This window comes from Penicillium hordei, assembly GCF_028827395.1.
Source record: "Penicillium hordei strain IBT 12815 chromosome Unknown utg000005l_segment0_segment0, whole genome shotgun sequence".
Taxonomy (NCBI): Eukaryota; Fungi; Ascomycota; class Eurotiomycetes; order Eurotiales; family Aspergillaceae; genus Penicillium; species Penicillium hordei.
The window spans coordinates 2,332,338-2,352,469 of NW_026623146.1; the positions used below are offsets into that span (position 1 = coordinate 2,332,338).

Here is a 20,132-nt window from a genome sequence, read left to right on the forward strand (position 1 = left end):
ATACTTCGAATCGCAAAGCAAAGTGGAATTGGTGAAGCACCAAAAAAGACACACGTGGGAGTTCGAGCAATGACGTTGATGGGGAACGGGAAAGCTGGCGCCTGTCGGGAGTCTTGGCGACGCCTAAGCCGATGCGGGTTTGGGCCATGGGCTTGGATTTTGAGGCTTTCTCCCTCACGAAGGCTGTCTGAGTCTACGCGTCAAACATATATGATGTACACACTACAAGTCAGGCAGCATGAATAAAATATTCACCTGGGCCAATCTCTACGGTCTGTTGCTTTACTTCGTTCGAAACAACTCAAGATCAACGTGGATATATTGAATATCGGAGGATTAGCTACAAACATAAAGGAGTCACATAGGGGGCTTGGAATACTCTGTGCGAAAGAGCGATCGCATGTAGGGATGACCAGCCCGACATGGAAAGTTCTGTCCAGCACAGCAATATGGCCAAGGAATCAAAAGTCCAAAGGGTTTCGCCATCCAACTCGCTAGTCGCATGGATGTATGTGAACGAATCTCTTTCGTGTCGAGGCGGAGGCAACCGGAATTACGATGAGGGTATTTCCACCCTTCCTGTAGATGGCAATGCCTCATGACTACCTAGAGTTGAAGAGGGCGCCTGATCAACAGAGCGTAACGATTCAACAATAGGTAACTCCTCTTGCTCTTCGGAATCAGCCTCAAACTGTTCAGCCTTTGATGATGTCTCACTCTCAACAGGAGTCGGGGCTATCAGACTGGAGTCTGATTCGTGGTCCCCAGGGGCCGGGCTATTTGGCTCAGATTCTTGAGGTGCCTCCACCACGAGCAGTTCATCAGTGCCTTGGTCATCACGCACTTCAGGAGCCATTGGTTTCCTGCGAGGTAAATGTGATAGCGGGGGTTGTTGGTCTCCCGTCTTGGGCCGTTCGGGCACTGTGTGTGCTGCCACAGGTTTACGCTTGGGCAATGTTCCTGCGTTCCTCTTCAAGGCATATTTGTCTGGGCGCGGCAAGGGTGTTCCAAGTGGTGGATGAGGATGGCCTCGCCCAATCGGTTGGTTAAGCGTGCCTGGGGGAGACCGCGACGAATCTTGACCGTTATTTGGGTCACCTTTACCAAACACGCTCCAACTCCATTTCTTAGCGGCAGCAGTAGCTTGCCCGAGAGTCATTGGGCCGGAAGACCTGTCGTCGGAAGATGTAAAGGTTTTAGTAATGGTTTCGATTGTGCTGCGTCGTGGAGCCGTGTCGCTGGCCACGGACACGGTGGAACTACCCCGAGAGTTTCTCAGGCTGGAGAAGGATCCGCTCTCCATGCGAGTAGAAGAAGGCCTCTGAATAACACTTTCATGGACAAAGCTAGCGCTATCAATAGAATCTGCAATCGACGAATCGCGGCTATGGACCGCATTTTCTGGCATCATAAGACCACCTGTAGGTGGCGAGGTGCTTGGAGTTCGATGCGGGGATGTAGGTGGGGACCGGCTTGATATCTCTATCATGGCGCTTGTTGCATGACTCTTTTCTTCGCCTTTTTTGTCCGAAAAAAGCTTGTTAACCCTGGCATTGTCCGCTGTGACTACAGGGTCTGCAGCATGAGAGAAGGTCTGTGACCGAATAGCTCGAGGCAGGGGTGTAATGTCCGCTCTTTCGACACCGGTGGAAGTTGCAGTGGAGCTGTTTGATTGCAGATCCGGTAGGGAAGATTCCAGGCCTTTACGCGGCTTCTTTTTGGCCGTTCCGAACTCAGCAAGGACAGGCATGCTCATCGTGCGATCGTCCTTGGACTTGAGGACTTCAATGGGGGGATCACTAACAACACTCTTCGGGGTCGGGGGAACTTCGCCAGATTCATCAGGTATCTCTGGTATCTCTACCTGAGCACTCGACTCTGGAGTGTCTCGCTGCCAGATACCACCGCGGAAAGCCTGGCCAAAGGTATTATGGAAGGGAACGTCGTCCCAGAAAGGCAGAACAATGCTCTCTGCCACTGCTTCGCGGATCTTGCTCTCGATAGTGCGCAAGATGAGGCTGTATGTGATTTGTTTGGAGCTGACAATGGGTTGGATGTCCATTTCCATCTTTGGTGTGGTTTCGAAAGACATCCAGATGCGATTGCTGGGTGGGGGCTTGAAGCGTACCAACAAATGGCCTTCAAGTTTCTTCAACACAACGGCAAGGACAATGTCGACCTCTCTGGCCTTGAACCGAGGGCCCAAATCAATGCGCACAGTTGCCGAGATTTCGACCCGAAAGTTTCCAGTGTATTGCATATCGGCCTCCACACAGCAGTTACCGTCCACCGTCAAGTCCTTCAGTCTTGGGTTGGTGATAAACGGAGCCCCTTCGCCCATATCAATTCTCTGCAAGCCGATCTTGCTAATGAAATTGGGTTTGTTGGCACGAGAGATCTTCTTGACGATCTTGCTCCGCACGAATTCCTCTAACTCGGGTGTCCGGTACATCGCTAGGAACCACCTTCCAAGGAAAGCATTGATCCAGCGTGTCTGCAACTGCTCTTCGGAGGAATGCAGGCGCCGGACCAATGTGACAATATGCTTGGTATCAAACTCCTGGTGCTTGGGTGGGCGATCAGATGAGTCCCACAGCCGGTTTTGATTCTGCAGCATGGCGATATAGAAATCTTCCTTCTCAGACAAGTTTTCAGAGAAGAGATAAAACGGCGGAGTTGGCCCTCCTAGATCTCCAAGCGAAGCCAGTCGCCGAGATAGGCATATGGCGTTTCTTTTGAGCCACAGTTCTCCTTCTGGGATGTCCCCTTCTCCCCCGTATATGGTCACATCGTGGTGCGCAAGCGAGATGACATACCGAACCTCGACCTGATTTACATCATCGTAGAGCATCAAATGGCCATGTCTGATCAGATATCATCCAACGTCAGAATCAGCGCTTAACAAAACATTCAAACGAAGGTGAGGCATACCGGAGAACAATGTAGAAGACATTCCGTGCCCGTTTCGTGGTCTTCCCATTCGCCTTCGCTGGGTCGATACTTGGTGCCTGCTTTCGATCGAAGAGACTGCGGTACATAGCCTGATACACGCTAGGACTTTCGGCCGCGACGACTTCCCCAGCGGGAGTCGTTCTCTCGGGGGGCTTCCCATTCACACCACCGGGAACATATTCACGGCAGACAGCAAAGTATCCAGCAGCGACATCGGACTCGTGAGTGCGATGGAATTTCTCCGCCAGCTGGTCGGTGCCGGATTTGAGACTAAAGTCGTCATCGGTAGGCTGACGGACGGGATCGGCCGCTTTCTCGCATAATTGCGGCAGTTGGGGCGCCGATGGAAGTGTCAGGTAGGCGTAGAGGATGATTGAGGACAAGACTAGTGGAATGAAAGTGATCCCACCGAGGGCGTAAACGAAGAGGAAGCTAGCGAGCGAACCCATCGGGAACCAGTCGATCAATGCGGGCGGGTCGAAAGCTCCATAGTTTGGGAGAGCGACCTCCAACAGCTAAGATAGGATACGGCAAAGAAAAAGAGACCGGCTCCGAAATAAAACGAGCGAGATAAAGGACAAAGAATATAATGCAAGAGAATGAGTTGCAGGGAGTTGCAGCTTCCACGAGCACGACGGGATGACGGAGGGTGTTAGGTACCTCGGCATTACTGGTTTTGTATTTGTATTTCTTATAAGTTACCATTTTAAAAGAGAGTAATTTTGTATTTATCTTATAATTTAGATACTTACAGTATCATTACTTGTAGATCCCTTTGTACCCCACCTGAATCGACCAGCTGTCAGGAACGTGAAAGGAACGTCGGAAATCAACAACCTCACCTATTACTGCTAGGGTCAGTTCAAATGGTATATGGTGGTAATTTAGCCCCAGTTGAATACCGAATACTTAAATTCGGCAAAAGAGTCGATGATCTTCCTCTTTATACAGTGCAACGGTGACTTTCGAGACACTGAGCTTATGCCAAAGCGCGTGATAAGGGTCTCATGTTTAAAAAATACAGAAACATACAACATACATTCTAAAGATCACGCTGATGGAGTTTAGCATCGTGATGGACGGCTTTTGCTTGTAGATTACAAGATACCAACATATTTCGACAGCTGCCTTATTTGAGATTCATATTCATGGAAGAAGAACCAACGTATACAAATAATGTGAGAAGAGAAAATCTTTCTATTGGTGAAGATCAAGTATATATCCAACCATCTAAGACATCTAAGTGTACACAGGCATATAGAAAAAAGACAGTCACCTGAAAAAAAAAACAACAACAAGCGATGAGCAAGCTGAAAGACAAATATGTGTACATGGGAGCGCAATCTCCTCTACTTCCTGCGATTCATGGTCTTCTCGCACATCTCAATCAGACCGGTCTTAGCATCACTGTCTGGGAAGTCGCTGATGGCGGCAATGGCCTTGTCGGCGTATTCCTGGGCCAGAGCACGGGTCTGCTCAACACCATTGCTGCGGTAAACCAGCTCACGGGCCTAGTGGAAGTAAATGGTTAGTATTATCGTACCCAGCAAGACCACGCGCCATTTTGAACACTCACCAGCTGCACATCACCCTCCTTGCGGAACTTCCGTCCGACTAGAGGACCAAGCTCCGGGTTGCTCTTCCACGCAAACAAGAGTGGCGCTGTCGCCAATCCAAGCTCCAAGTCTGCACCGACGGGCTTGCCCATCTCTGCCTCAGTGACTGTGTAATCCAACATATCATCAACAAGCTGGAAAGCCAGACCCAAGTTGCGGCCATATGCATACGAAGCCTCGATCACCTCCGGGGCACTCCGTCCCAGGACCGCAGCAGAGCGGCAGGACTTGCTGATCAGACTGGCAGTCTTCAGGTAAGTCTTCTGGAGGTAGTAGGCCAGTGTCTCGTCGGTGTAGACGGGTCTCGATTCGTCTTGCGCAGTGTTCTTCAGTTGCATGAACTCGCCCTCCACTAGATTAGCAATTACAGTGGCCATGAGTTCAGTGACCTCGGGGTCACGCAGACGAGCCAGTGCTACCGAGGCACGCCCAAGCAAGAAGTCACCCGCCAGCACGGCCATCTTATTTCCGAACGCTAGGTTTGCGGAGCTATTGGCACGACGTGTCACGGCATTGTCGATGACATCGTCGTGCAGGAGAGATGCTGTGTGGATCAACTCCGTGATCTCGGCCAACCGCCGTTGTGAAGGTAGGATATTGTCATCTCCCGCGATATCATATTTGCTCTCGGCGTTCGGGGCCACGAGCGGGTTCATTTCTGGGTTGGCATCTTCGAGGATGGATGGCGCACTGAAGGAGGAATCGACGGGGCTCGGTTTATCCGTGTAGGTGTGGTGCTTGCGCGGGTCCAAAGCTGTCGCTTGGGACATGAGGAGGACAAGCATGGGCCGCATGTGCTTGCCCTCGCTATGAGTGTAGTACTTGGCGACCTTGTCCAGCGCTGGGTGACCTGATCCAAGCAATTGTCTGATGTTCTTGGTGAGGAACTTGAGCTCTTTCCCAACCATTCTCAATGGGTCGACGGAGATACCTGGAGGCGCCTTCGGCATACCCTTGAAAATGGCCTGGGCCGCTGACACGGCAGCTCCAAATGGCGAGGCATCCCGCCGGCGCGTCGGGTGGTATTTGCGGGATTGGAGAGCAATATGCGCGAAACGGAGGTCATCGCGGAGGCATTGGGAACAAACGGCTGTTCGTGGAGAGAGAATCAGCCCGGTGGCCGAAGCGGTTCGAGCTCCCATGCTCAATGCGAGGGCTCTTCAATTATAAACGAAAGGATCCAAATCAAACCATAGGAACCCAATCCCAGGAAACGATACCGATGTGAAGTGTTTGCGGAGTACAAGGACGAACAATCTTGCGGGCGGGAAGATTTCGAGCTCTCTCGGGTCGGCACGGACCCGGTGCTACGCAGGCAAGTATGACTCGGCGACATGTTATCGACACTTTTGTACTATTTTTTTTAAAAAAAATAGTATCAAGGGAATAATAATCATAGGGGAAATTACAATTTACAAGCCATTAATCACTCAGTTGAGATACAATTCTAGTAAAGGCACAGGGCAAGAGATACTTCCAGTCTAATAGACACAGAGAAGACTGCGCCGGCCATCTTGGCCTTGCATCCTGCATATTCCCCTTCGTACACATCCGAATAAAGAGCCAGCATAAGGAAAACAAAACAATTAGCACACGGGTTGAAGAAGGCCGCTACGAGGTAGAGACCTATGCATGGGACCAGTGCGGTAGAGGGGGAAGAAAAGAAAATGCTGTATCGATTATGGAACAACCACACTCCTCTTTAAATGGCATCGAAATCACCACCGGCATCTTCATCGTCCATGTCTCCCTCCTGAATCTCTTTGGCAAGCTCGCGCTCCCGTTCCCGAGCTTCTTGGGCACTCTTGAGCTCCAGGCGGTGCTGGTTCATGGGGAAACGCATAGCCTGCAATTAGACGAGTCCACGTTAGTAAGGGCAACAAAATAATAACGTTCAGCGAGGAAGATAGAATAACATACCTTAACACTCTCGTCGTGGAGGGCCAGACAGGCGCGGATACGCTCGTGGAAGGCCTCACCAGGTTCTCTGGTGGCGTAGATGTCACCCACTTCCTTGCTTTTCATGAACCCGTGCTCGTGATCAAGCGTGGCCTCAATGACACCGTCCCGAATAGCCTTGGCCACAATGTACTCGGCAGATTCTTCGCTGTCGAGTCCGAGGCGAAGGCAGATATCCCGCAGAGAGATACGGGAGTAAGACAGCGACATCATGCGGATACCGGTCTTGATGACATTCTGTCGCAAACGCAAGATCAAGGTGTATGTGCCATCCTTCCGGAAAGTCTCGCTGTGGGTGTTGACAATGTTGAGGAACCCATCCAGATCAGCAACACTGACTGCCTGAGAAAGCAACAGATAAGGGTGCATTGCCCGTTCCAAAGCCGGCTGGCGGAAGACTGCGCGGTCAGGAATATCACCCATCAACAGCTCGACAACGACCAACAACTTGTGGGAAGCCTGGTAGAACCCACGAGCAACCTGGCTAGCAGGTGACTTGCGGGTAGCCCCAATCAGATGGCTGTGGGCCTCGGTGTATTGCAGCTGGATGGCACGGATGCGACCGAGGTAGAACATATACCGAGCAATCTGGTTGTTAGACGCAGCCACGGGGAATGGGTTATGCGAGATCAATAGATCTGCCTGTGAGATATGAGACGTGGACAGGTAGTTGCGAAGCAGCAAGGTCATCACAGTAGCCTGCGTATCGACATCTTTCCGGAGCACAGCCGTGCGCAGTGCCGCCAACAATGGCTGGCGAATAGTGGTAACAGCCGCTGCGGGGGAAGGAGGAAGCGGAGCGACTTGCTCGAAGAAGAGAGAGTAGTAAAAGTACACGCGGGCGGCAAGGGAATCCAGCGTACGGCGGTTCAGTGCTCGCAGGCGTTCGATCAAGCTTGTCGAGAACTGGACTCCCTTCTGAATCTCCCGTTGGTCGAATAGATATATCTGGACGAGAATGGAGAGGTATACATCCACCTCGGCAAGGGTCTCCTTAGGGATGGGTTTCTTATCCGAATCAACCTCCATCTGCGAGCTAGCTGGAGCATTCTCGAAAGCATTGGTTTGGCTGAGAGCTTCCAACAGGAACGAGGCGGTCGAGCTAGAAGCGGAATAGGTTTCCACAATGACTTCGGCGAGGACCTCCGGGGTGAGGTGTTTCCGCATCGACGATATCGATCGGAGAACACGGAGGGTAAATCTGGGGTCGAAGTGGGCAACGGCTCGCTCGAGCAAGGTGAAGTTAGATTTGATGTCTAAACCGATGCCGAACAAACAGGCATTCATCGTTAGAATCTGGACTTATTCTGAGCAAGGAAGAAAACTAGACGAACCTTGGATAGCCTTGGTTGTTGGGTCGACCTCTGGCTCGGTGTTCTCAACATCGCCATCCTCCGCACCTTCCATCGTCACATCTTCCTTATCCTTGCCGGACGATCTGGAACCCTTGGTCGGGGGCACTACAACAGTCATCTTCTCGTTACTTTTGCGGTCCTTGCTGGTGTTGGATGAGGATGTAGGCGCACCTGCCGTATCCTCTCCCATCTCAACATCTTCGGATCCATTCACACCGTTCTTGGTTGGCTTCGATCCATTTGTATGCGACTGATCATCCTCTCCCATGCTGCCGTTTGATGCGCCCTTTGCGTCTTTCTTGGTCGGAGCTGACTTGGCCTTGTTGGCGGCGGCGCGAGTGGTGGGCGCCTTGTCTTTCGCACCCGAGCTCTGAGAGTTCGAGTTTGCCTTTTCACCGTTAGCGGATGAAGAGGTGTCGGATTTATTGTTTGATCGCAAAGAACGCCTTTCGGCCGGCATCTTTCTCAAGCTGTCGAGCTCAGCTGGGTAGCCACCAAGCTATCGGAAGAAGTAGGGGGAAGGGCGAGTGATCACGATATGAAGACAGGAAGGGAAAAAGCAATTTGGAGAGCCAAACTGCCAATATCACAAGTATGATGAAGAAAAACCAGTGCGGACAGATGGATGAAGTGGATGGGTGATGTGATGTCAAGAGACGGGATGAACGGGCGCAAGAGACCAGATGAGCGCTTAGTCAGTGGAGCTTACCGGGCCTCAACTTGGCACTTTTGCTATCGAAGCTGTTAGAAAGACAAAAAGATAATATAAAAAAAAAATCGGCAAAATAAAGGAGTACCACCTGTAAATCAGAATTAAATTGGTGCTATCCTGCTCAGGCAATTTCAGCGTGACTAGACGTGGTTGCTGATACACAGACACATTCTGAATTTAATGCCTCAGGCATATCTGCAGCTTTCCTGGAGTAAACAGTGCGGTGCAGTGTAGAGCATTCAACCACTCATCCTTCATGATCCAGAGCCCTCAAAACACCCACAAACATGTCACTGCTCAATTCCCACCTAGAGCAGATTACGCTCTCTTCTAATGCTATTGCTGATTTGCCGTTAGTGCTCGTGATCCTTGAACCATATTGCTTTATTTAACGCGTCCAGGTTTCCTCCCCCACGTATTTTCACCACTGCACTTTTGGGCTCCCACGATATCACAGCCTTGATCCGTGACACCGAAGCCCATGAACGAGCACTCTTTCAGGTTGATCCCTCTACCAAGGCCCATGGTCCACAAAGACGCGCCACACGACGCGGGACTATGTTCCCCGCTGAGGCCGAAAGGGAGTCAATGGCAAGCCGCATCTATTCGGCGCGGGACAACCGTAATCAGTCTGCAGTGGCAAGGGTGCTGGGTCACGATATGATGGAAGAAATCAAGCGATCAGCGGGCACCTCAACGAGAGGACCCCGCGGGGAGGTTAACATTGAAGTGCTCCTTCGAGGCGCCGAGATCCTGTGCAACGTTTAGTGAGTGCCACATATGTGATAACAACCCTTGCTTTAGTCTAACCACCCCAAAGTCCGGTTGCCGGTGCACAGGAAAAGATTGCCAACCTTCGCTATCGGCATGAGATGATCAGTGAGTCCATAGCACAGTTGGAAGGTCGGGTTGCAACAAACACTGCAGAACTAGATCAAATGAGACACTCTTATGGAGATGATGAAGATGATTTTTCCCCTGCACCGGTGGCACAACCAGAAATTCCAGAGGTCACTGATGAGGATATTGAGCGAGAGTTGGCCGAAATCCGAATCTTGGAGCAGAGGAAGCGAAGGCTAGAAGAACGGGTTACAGGCATGGATCGAGATCTGGGCGGCCTGTTAGGCTGATTCTTTTCTTTCGCCATGGTTATATTCCTGCCTTGTGGAAGACTTTCTATTACGTCTTGTCTGCCTCGCTACCCACCAGAAAAGGACATCTTGCTCTGTGTGGACACCTCCTCCGGCTGGATACCACAACTCTCTCTCAATAAAGAGCTTTCCGGGTTCATGACTCTCCCCTGGTTAACCCTGCCCTAGCCATGTCTCCAAGTGTTAATGGTGACAGCAGGGTCTGATAAGTGGTTATACTCAGCCAGAATAGGCTCCTCAGTGCTGCAGGCTGATGTTCATACTGAGCTATTATTCCGAGCAAAGTTTACAGCTGGGTCATTTTCAATTGTCATCAAAAACACGCCGCACGCCCTGCGTTCAAGCTCATCACCACCAGCGACCTCTGGTGCCCATATCATTATTTGTTCCAAGTTACCCATGAGAAATGTACATGATACAGCTTTCCATGCTTTACGATAGTTATGAACATCAAGATCAATCCATCATTCACGATATTAATACTCTGTATCAACAGGATTGCCTACAACATACTACGTAGTAGAAAATACGTGTAATATAGTAGTGGATTTTTCTTAATTATTTCTTCCAATGTTATCCAGGTGTCTTTCTCGTTCTGGTTTAGGGCTTACCTCTTGCCATTTTTTTTGTGAGTATACCTACATAAGGAAGAACCTTCCTTGGGTGACCGCCATGAGAGAAACGGCTTTGAACAATAGTCATTCATCTTAATACCTCAGTAATTCAGTTTATAGCGTCGTCAAGCTATTGGGCAACCTATAACTCAAATCTATAACGGGGAACCATATCCCTTTCCGGTATTTCTACAATCCAGAAGTCCCATGGTATTATTAGAAGGACACTCTGCTAGCCGGCTAGTTATGTTTCTGGCGAGCAGGGCTGCAAACAAACCATACTGTGGATGCTATAGAATTCCATAGCTACACAGTCTGCCGCTATTGCCTCCCAGAAGCTATGGACTGTCGACATCGGAGCCATGTTGGACGGCATTTAAATCCCCGCGTCGACAAACCCTAGTGCCAGTGCATTTTACAGACCAGAACTTTTAGGATCCTTTGTTTAGGAATTGACAGACAGGTGGTGAGACCACCAATGCCGCACCGTAATGTATGTCTCTAGGTTTCAAATGCCCGCATGCATTGTCGAAAGTCTTCGAAGTAGTTATATGTGGATGAGGTGTTTTCAATCTTCATGAAAGATGATCTAGAGTGCTGTTAGGAGTGAGTTGGTGATCACGGGTGTGCTGCTTGCTTCGGAGTGCCGTGAAGGAACTGAGTGGACGTCGACGTCGTCTCCCCCTCTATAGTTCAGAACACTGTTAGAAACCAATGACCACGAAGATGCCACTTACTTACTGCGGAAGATCATGAATGTGTTGAGAGGATGCAGTCGCCGTCCCCCCTTTTTTCAGTTTAGTTAAGAGGAAGAGAGGGAAAGGAGCGAATCAGAACAAGTATAAAAATGATACAAGTAGGATATCAACTTCAGCCTTGGATTACATCTTGTTTGCTCTGTGGATCTGAAGTCATTTTGAATATATTATAGCTGTTTTGGCTAAAGGACTGTTAGTCTTCTGATTCTAGAAGTTAGACTGGACCACAGCTTCGTTCTTTATGTATCTGGGGAACGATCTAGGAGACTGGGAATGGCATTATCCAATAACCATTATTATCCCTAATTATATGTATAAAGATCCTCTATGTATATAGTTTATGATTGTTTTTTTACTGCCTTTGTATAATGCAGAGTGGTAATCCCTATAACACCACCTAGAAAAGACATCCGAAGAGACGCCCAAAATGACATCTGAATATTATCTTATATATGACGTCCCTCATAAAATCTTGAGCGAGATAAATCAGATAATAAGAGGCTGTACACGCAGCCGACTACTCTTATACAGTCATCAAGCCAATCAAGCCCTGGAGACTTCAGACCCGCGGAGCGAGGCATAGTTCAAGGCTGAAGTTTCGACCTCTTCAATTATAGGAGAGATGACGTCTACCCCTCTTAATTCCCTCATGATATTCCGGAGTAAGTAGCATCTTTGTGATCGTCGATTTACTTCTAACAGTATTCTAGGTTTCTAGGCACCGATGTTCCCTGGAATCCCCCCAAAAGTGAAGGCTCTTAGAGAAGCTTATGGAGTGATCGATAAAAAGGAGAGGATATCTGAAAAGGACTACTAAAAAGACCACCAAAAAGAAGACATGACAAGGCCGCACAATCAGCCACTATTATTGTCGCCCGTGCCACTCACATTGTGAATTCTAAGTAAAAAATAATTACTAAAGTAGGAATGAAAGTCGCTGCTTTGGACCCTTTCAGTAGGTAGGCACATGATATTGGTCCGTGCACATTCCTGAAATTGACCGCCTTCCAACGTTAAAGCAGGATGCTGATTACATAAGCCCCTAGCAGTGCCCTGGAGGCTTACTCCGGGCCTTTCTTCAGGAGTCGGCCTTAGAGGTGCACTATATGCCCGTATCAGGAGCAATGTATAGAATATACCCCAGAAATACCATATAGATTAGTTAAACTGGAAGATCAAAGAATATCGCAGGCAATTAACAATATATCCATGTTACCAAATGCTAAAGATCTGTGCGAGATTGTAGTTTCACATAACAACACTGGCCTTTCGTTAAAGGGTGGATGCCAAGACCGGGCCCAACCTCCATCACCGCCGTCAAAAGTTGTAATCTGCCAAAGCTGAAGTCCATTGCATTCGGACTGTCCTAATCTGCCATCTTGTGCGGTGTAGTATAACCTCGCTTAATACCCAGGCAACTGCGACCGACTATATCTCTAAACACAAGACTATTCACGTCGATTGTCCTCTTCAACACTGTTTAACTCCTCGCGCCCTTGAATCCTCGGCAGAGCACCAGTACATCATCATCGCAGAGATGGATGGGTCTCAGGGCCAAGTTGGCCAAGTTGGCCAGCCAATGGGTGCCCCGCAGCCACAGCACTCAAACCTCATCCGAACCGATCAAGTACAGAAGCTACCGCATCTCAGTGACCAGCAGAAGGCCCAACATACCCAACTGGTGCGCAGTCTCTGGGATTTGCTGAACACCCGCGATCCACAGACCCACGAATACCAACAGGCGCATACGAAGCTCTCGCAGCTTTCCCAGAACTTGATGAAGGGGATGCGGGTTTTCCAGCAAAACCGACAGCAGGCAATGCAACAGCAACAGCACCAGCACCAGCAGGCAGCGGTGCAGGGACAGCCAGGACAACAGCCACAGCAGGGGCAGCAGACACAACCGGTACAACAAGCTCCTCAGGGAACGCAGGGACCACAGGGACAACCCGTCCAGCGAACCCAATCCAACAACCCCCAGACGATCAATCAGCTCATCCCGCAAATCCAAGCCCGGGTCAGCGCGCTCAATTTTTTCCTGCCTCCGAACGTGACCCCCGAGCAGGTGCAAACATGGATACCCGAGGCTCGATTGCGATATGGTATCGCTCTTCAGAAGCAGGAGGTTGGACGGGCTCGGATGGCCGATCTTCGTTCGTCATATGCTCAGCGCCAGGCCCAAGGCAATATGAGCCAAGAGGAAATGCAAGAATTCAAAAATCGACAGTTGGCGGCTGAAAAGCTTTTCCGAGAGGGTAGCGAGTTCTTGAACAAGTTCAAGGAACAGCAGGAAAGCTTCAAGATTCAGTCGCAACAAAATCCACAGAATCAAGCGATGAATCAGGCAGCACAGGCAAATACGCCTGTCAATTTGAACCAAGCCCCAGTCGCACCTCCTGTGTCAGCTCAAAATGTACCGAACACCCAGGCAGGAACGGCAGCAAACGCCATGCAATCAGGGCAACCTCAACCCCCAGCTCCCCATACTATCAACTCAGCGGTCAACGCAGCGCGCCAAACTGCCATGTCCCCCTCTGCCTCTCAACCTGGACAAGCACCTTCTGCCCAATCTGCGGGAAACACTCCAGTCCCAATCAGTGCACCACTTCCTCAGGTGCAACGTCCACAGCCACCCTCCCAAGGAGGAACTCCAGGAGGGCAAGTCACTTTCAGCCAAAACCCCCATCCTGACGGGTCCACCCCCACACCCACAGGACCTCCCCAACAGGTAAACCAAGGCCCACCTCGTCCTCTCTCGCACCAAGCTGCTATCTCACAAGCTGCACAAACTTACACCAACCCCACCCCTCAGCAGCAATCAATGAACCAACAAGCCCAGGTCAACCAGCAAGCTCACCCCCAGGGTTATCTTGCCAACCGTCCAGGTGAAACCCCCAACCGTAACACCAACATGGCTATTCCCAAGAACCTGCACGTCTCAACCCCCGAGCCCGTCTCAATGCCAGGCTCCCGTCCCTCTCTTTCCGGTGGTCCCAGCCACGGCGCCATGGGCATGATGGGTCAGCCCGCGATCCAGAAACACCCCGGCTACGTCCTGGAAGGTGAAGGCCAGCGCGTGCTGAGCAAGAAGATGCTCGACATCCTCGTGCGCCAGGTCACCGGTGGTGGCGAAGGAGAAATGCTGACCCCAGATGCCGAAGAGGTAAGCTTGTCCCTCTTCAAAGTGAGAGACAAATAGAAATAAGATCAAACATGTTAATATTTTCCCCTAGTTCATCCTCCAAATGGCAGACGATTTCGTCGACGAAGTCATCACCCAGGCCTGTCGTCTCGCAAAGCTGCGCCCTTCCTCGACCCTCGAGCTGCGCGATATCCAGCTCGTCCTCGAGCGTAACTACAACATGCGTATCTCGGGCTTCTCTACTGATGACCTCCGCACCGTCAAGAAGCCTCAGCCTACCCAGGGCTGGACTCAGAAGATGTCTGCTATCCAGGCTGCCAAGGTCACTCAGGGCAAGAACGAGTAAGACGTAGATGCAACTTGCATCACGGCTTCTGTCGCGATCTTGTGTGCAGATGGTCTGGACCGCCTTCTTTTTTTTCAATTTGCACGGCTCGCGTTGGCTTTACGTTTCATGTTTCTTTCTCGGAGGTTAAATTGGGGTGTTTCTTTTTCATTTTTTCATTTTTTCGTTTTCTGTTTCTATTTTATCCTTTCTATTGATTCTCTTCAGAATATGGCGTCTACGTGATGAATGGGCAGGTCTTACATATCTTTCTTTGCTTATCTTGTTTGGCTCGCGTCCCATCATGGTTGGAACGGGGTCTTTTTAGTGGTCTCTTACCTAGGTCCATCTTTGCTTTCCTGCGGCTCAGTCTATGCTGTGCTTGAATAATGAATTGCCCACCTGGCTTTTGGTTCTACGCTTGTTTACTCTGGCCTAGAGAGGATGTAGGCACATTGAGCACTGCTGGTCAAGCTCTACTATCAAGTCTCACCCGCGCAGTCACCATAGTACACCCACCACCTGCGCAACAAACCCAGGGAGTTATTATCTGCACATTAGGTCCACGGAGTTCGCTCTAAAGCATCTACTATACAACTCGTTGACTTTACCACCTACAAAAGGTTACGACCAACAGGAAAAGAAGTAGTAAGTTCCCACGCTGAATTCTGCTAAGTTGATTACCCTCAGCAAATAAGAAGCACGAATATCGAGAGAAAACATGTGGTATAGTGATTGGTACAGGGTATGGAGAGAGACTCGATCAAGGAACAAGCAAACCAAAGAGAAAAGAAAAGAAGAAGAAGCGGGATACACAAGAGAGATACAATAAGGAAAAAAAGGCGTTCGATGAACGGAGTGAAGACCGGATTCTGGAGCCGGCGGTATTCTTTGGCTGTGAGGGCGTGCTTTGAGAACAAAGATAAATCGAAAAAGAAAAAAGGAAATGAGACGGTCGGTGAAAAGGTCGGATCATCGATGTGACGTTGGCACAGAATATGACGGCAACACTTATTGGGCTGGAGATGAGGTCTGGTTATGGTATAGAGAGTGTGGCAACGGTATGTTCGATCAATGAAAGTGGAACCTGTACAGTTCATGGGTGGCCCGTGGACAGTAAAGGCTCGTGGTAAGCAAGGCTAGAGAGAATGAAGGCGCTTGAGACGGCGAAGAAAAGAGAGAAAGAGTCGGTGAGGTTGAGCCTTCGGGTTTCGGGCTTTGTCCGAATGTTCCGAGTAATCCAGGCAAAGGTAAATAGGAAACACGCGAAGAGACGGAGACGGGCCGCTCAACAGTCAACGGAAATTATACACATGTCACTCGTGAACATCAGTTTCTTGCGGAAAGTGTTTGGGGGAAAGTATGAGGATAGGAAGATAATATGCCTCGCGCGGACCCATGCTGAGGAAACAAAATAGGTGATTCTATCAAGAGCAACAAGGGGGATATCTCGCTGAATACAAAAAAAAAAAACAAGACAAAGAGACAAATAGAGGTATCAAGGGGATGGCAGTCGCTAACGTCGGACTGGACTGGGATTCAGGAAATTGCGCCGGTCAACTTCCTTGCCTTTGCTGGGAATTGTCGGTGGACCGTTGCGGGGGAGAGGAGGCAATTCCTTGTCTGATGCTGGAGGGCCATGTCGGCTGTTTGAGCTGCGCCCCCCGACACTGCTTGCCTCACCGGCTTCGTCCACGATTGGGAGAGTCGAAGTCGGACCGGGGCCCCCGGCGTCTGCTGGGTCCCAAACAGTTGCTAATGTTCGAGGATGTGTGACGGACACGTCTTTCGATGCCTCCTTCTCCGCTGCCTGCATTGTTCGCTCGACAGAAGAGGATCTTGAACGTGGTTTTTCGGTTGATTGCTGAGGTGCACCAGACGCGGAAACTTCGGCTTCTTCGCGTCGTCGTTCGGCTTCTTCCCTCGACATGGTGATTCCCTTGATGAAATTAATGAAGCGCTCTCCGTAGGTCTCTGGTGGGATTGGAGAAATCTGTGTCCGGTCATGTGAGAGCCCTTTGAAAAAGTTCTCCAGTTTCTTAGTGGTTCCGTAATGAGTCAGACAATCAATTATGCCGAGGTAATAGATCTCGTCACCAGGTTGGCCATTCTCATGAGTTGCCCGGAAACCTCCATCATCCGCATAGAAGACATGGTATTTCCGTTCATCGAGGATTTCATCCGGCATCTTAGCAGCTGCTTTGTCCAGTGGAACAGGCCGTTCACGTTTGATAAGCATGCGCAGCTCCCGGGCCTTGCGTTCATTCTCCAATTTTGATGGAGTGCGCATCAGGTTGTTGGGGGTCGTATCCTCTTCGCGGTTGCCTCCTGGCTGGAAGACTTGAAGAGTCTTGTCACGCAATTTCTCTTCATTGCCCCTATCCGCATCATGGATTCCTACCAGAAGAGAATAGTCCATGATCTTGAGTCTTTGAAGCAACACAACGTCGCGTTTCAATTGCTCAATGAAGAAGTCTCGTTTCGATGGGCCGCATTCCAAATGACGGTTACGACGAACCCAGTTCAGGTCCTTCATAGTCGCTCTAGGATTTCTCTCGAGATCGGACTCTTGCAGATCACGACCAATCGTCGAGCCCTTCAGGTCGAACGTCTGGTGGATATCCCGGTGGGGCGGAAACAGGTTGTTCATTACGACAAAGTGGATCTTTCGGCCGTATGCCATTTTGACTCGGTGCAATCCGTAGAATTGTGAGATGAGTGTGTTTGGGTTGTTCTCCACGTGTCGGTAGTACTCGGGAAGAATCTTCCGGAGAAGCTTGTGCTCCGAATGGTGGATGGTCTTGATGATGTACTTGTAGTCGCGTGAGAAGTAAAAGAAGCTCCCGCTCTTGCCGGGGGAGCCCAGTTCCGACAAAATGTACTTGCTTGTGAGGGACATAAGGTAGTCGGCGGGATCGAGACGGAACTTGGAGCGAAGGTGTCGGAACACCCAAGGTGCATAATCTTTGAACTTGAAGTCGTATTTTGCGGAGGGAATCAGTTCATTTCCGGTTCTGCTGCTGTCAGTCATGTCCAAGTTATCAACATTGAAAGGGGTGCCCACATATCAAAGGAGAACTTGTGTTTGGCATCAAAGTCCGCCGGGGTGAGTTCCCGGTCCATTTTCGCGTTGATTCTCGAGACCGTGAACCGAATACCAGTCAACATATTGTATGCTGTCACATAGTTGACGTGATTCTGGTCCACTTTGGTGCCGACAATCACCCGATCATCGTCCTCCTCTTCGCGGCGTCGTCGTGAGGCTCGCTTTTGTTTAATAGCCTCGGCCCATCGGGCCGCATCTTCATCCGGCGGTGCCCCATCCGGGGTGATATCTTGCTGGGTGCTGTTTTTCGTTGCCCGTCTAATCAGACCGACTGACGCGCGTCGGAAGCCGGTGGGCGGTGACATTCGGCCGGTGCTGTACGCAGCATCATCGGTGTATTCTCGGCTATCTCGTCGAACACTGGGCGTTCTCGGAACCTGCAATGAATGTCGTTGTCGCATACTGGAGTTCTGCGATTCTGGCACGGAGGCAGCGTCGAGTATGGAAGAGGCGGGAGGGGAGGAGTGGCGCGGTTGGGCGGGCTTCGAATTGGGTGCCAGGCGATCAGGATCTGGAGAATAGCGACCGTTCTCATCCTGCTGCGGGATTTGTAAGAGTGAGGCCGATGGCGAGATTGAAGACTCATCAGCGTAGGGTGGATGAACGTCTCCATTGACCATGAGTTTCCCTTGGACAGGTCGGCCATTTGCAGTACCATTGGGTTGTTGGCTGGGAGGGGATGCTGTTGTGGAAATAGCTCCCGGTCCAGTATCCGAAGGCTTACGGTCCAGCATGGCGGACGGGCGGCCGTTCTCGCGGGGATCCCTCGTGGATCCATTGCCTACCGAATGCATGCTGCCGTCCTTGGACAGGGGCAGTTCGCGCGTGTACGAGCCGACACTAGAGCGAGGGCCATTCAGGGAGTATGCACTGCCGTTCTTCAGGTCGGTCAAAAGTTGTCGGTCATTCTGATGGGAGTCGTGATTCACGTCGTTTTCGTTGGGCCAGTTGGTCCACAGGAAAGTATTTCCGACGGGGGTCTTGTCGTGCGACTTTCGAGAGGATTCGAAGGAGCGAGGATGGGTAGCCGTGGCAGTGGCAGTCTGGTAGGAGACGTCGTTGGAGAAGGCTGGCATGTTGGATTTTGAGGGAACGAGGGTGACGTGAGTTCTGCGTGGACCGGCAACCCGAAGTGACGGCAGTCGCCCTTATTGGCGGAGATCCAGGAAACTTGTGAACCGGACGGAGTTCCAGATGATTAGAGGAAAACAAAGAAAGTATAGAGCCAGTTGCCCAGGGGGTATTCAACCGATCAACATAATTCAATGCAAGGGAAAAGGGGAAGGCGTAAATGAGGTTGTTAAAATGGGGAAAATATGGGGGGGGTGTGGAAGGGGAGATGGAAGGTTGGTTGTCTGGGAGAAAAGAATTACACGTATGTATGGAGTACATCCAAATGTATAACTCCACCGTTTATCTCTTCTTTCTACATGTGTTTTTTTTTTTTATATATATGTGTTAGATGTTTATATTATATTCCAATAGACATAAGACACTTTTATTTTAATCCTTTATTTACCTAGAGAACATGCGTATATAATTATTGTGGTTTGTATGTAATATGGTAAATACTAGGCTAGGTACATGTATCAGGCTGCTGCATAAAAAACTCAGATGCTCAATGAGCGTGGTTTATCACGTCTTTTTTTTCAATTTTTTTTTTTTTCGATCTTGTTATACTGTTATACTGTTATACTGCTATATTACTTTCCATTACTTTCAATATAAAACTGTCAATTTTATTGGACTTTCTCTAATCTCAATACAGTACAGTTGTTTATGCAAGGAGATTGTTGCACAAACTCTGTACATCGAGTTATAGTATACAAAGGCATACAACATACATACTAGTATGTAGACGCCCATATATAATAATACTGTACGGTCATTCCCAATACCTATCTTCGGTACATACATACCAATACAGGTGGAGATGCACCAATTACAATGTCAATCAGCCTATCTGTGAGCAATTTCTCTGGATTTCAGCCCTGGGGAGATAAAGAATCAGACAATCTTCTTCTCCTGACTCTATAATGTATGTTGTATATATACAAAGTATGTATACATACTCCAGTAAAAGAAATTGTTCCAACAATAGCCCCATAATGAAATCTTCCATCTGCGCCACAGGGGAAATTCTCCACTCCCTGTACGAAGGTACAAGTATAGTCCCTGACCGGCATCCCCGTCGCCCCCGAGCTCCGGAGTGGAATAAATTCCAACATCCGAGCCGATAGTAAAAATAGACAGTTAATCTCTAGAAGGACCCCATATTGTAGGACATCCGCGTACACATCAGACTTGGAACCGTTGAAGCGTATATCCACATATCGGAGCTGTTCTATCAAGACATGCGGTCTTCTCTATCTCTTACTATGCGCCAACCAATTATCCTGGTTCTCACTTTCCACGGGTTACTCCATAGCATGTGGCGCAGTG

At 49.7% G+C, this 20,132-nt stretch overlaps 6 protein-coding genes across 6 annotated transcripts; 2 read left to right on the forward strand and 4 right to left on the reverse strand.

Annotated features, from left to right (window-relative positions):
* Window positions 1-553: 553 nt before the first annotated feature.
* Window positions 554-3,401, reverse strand: N7537_009835 (SMP domain-containing protein; the record flags this gene model as incomplete). Its single annotated transcript, XM_056900889.1, has 2 exons — window positions 554-2,864; window positions 2,932-3,401. The coding sequence occupies 2 exons, from the start codon at window positions 3,399-3,401 to the stop codon at window positions 554-556; spliced, it is 2,781 nt and encodes a 926-aa protein (XP_056749557.1).
* Window positions 3,402-4,242: 841 nt separating this feature from the next.
* On the reverse strand, window positions 4,243-5,710 carry N7537_009836 (trans-hexaprenyltranstransferase; the record flags this gene model as incomplete). The annotated part of the gene is made up of 2 exons (XM_056900890.1): window positions 4,243-4,463; window positions 4,529-5,710. The coding sequence occupies 2 exons, from the start codon at window positions 5,708-5,710 to the stop codon at window positions 4,302-4,304; spliced, it is 1,344 nt and encodes a 447-aa protein (XP_056749558.1). The 3' UTR covers window positions 4,243-4,301.
* A 560-nt stretch (window positions 5,711-6,270) lies between these two features.
* On the reverse strand, window positions 6,271-8,342 carry N7537_009837 (proteasome regulatory particle lid subunit RPN3; the record flags this gene model as incomplete). The annotated part of the gene is made up of 3 exons (XM_056900891.1): window positions 6,271-6,414; window positions 6,489-7,783; window positions 7,862-8,342. 3 exons carry the CDS (start codon window positions 8,340-8,342, stop codon window positions 6,271-6,273), a joined length of 1,920 nt encoding a protein of 639 aa, XP_056749559.1.
* A 539-nt stretch (window positions 8,343-8,881) lies between these two features.
* Window positions 8,882-9,724, forward strand: N7537_009838 (uncharacterized protein; the record flags this gene model as incomplete). Its single annotated transcript, XM_056900892.1, has 3 exons — window positions 8,882-8,946; window positions 8,996-9,361; window positions 9,415-9,724. 3 exons carry the CDS (start codon window positions 8,882-8,884, stop codon window positions 9,722-9,724), a joined length of 741 nt encoding a protein of 246 aa, XP_056749560.1.
* Window positions 9,725-12,654: 2,930 nt separating this feature from the next.
* Window positions 12,655-14,605, forward strand: N7537_009839 (putative transcription initiation factor TFIID subunit 12; the record flags this gene model as incomplete). The annotated part of the gene is made up of 2 exons (XM_056900893.1): window positions 12,655-14,280; window positions 14,351-14,605. 2 exons carry the CDS (start codon window positions 12,655-12,657, stop codon window positions 14,603-14,605), a joined length of 1,881 nt encoding a protein of 626 aa, XP_056749561.1.
* A 1,495-nt stretch (window positions 14,606-16,100) lies between these two features.
* Window positions 16,101-18,766, reverse strand: N7537_009840 (1-phosphatidylinositol-4-phosphate 5-kinase; the record flags this gene model as incomplete). Its single annotated transcript, XM_056900894.1, has 2 exons — window positions 16,101-17,598; window positions 17,649-18,766. 2 exons carry the CDS (start codon window positions 18,764-18,766, stop codon window positions 16,101-16,103), a joined length of 2,616 nt encoding a protein of 871 aa, XP_056749562.1.
* Window positions 18,767-20,132: the final 1,366 nt, after the last annotated feature.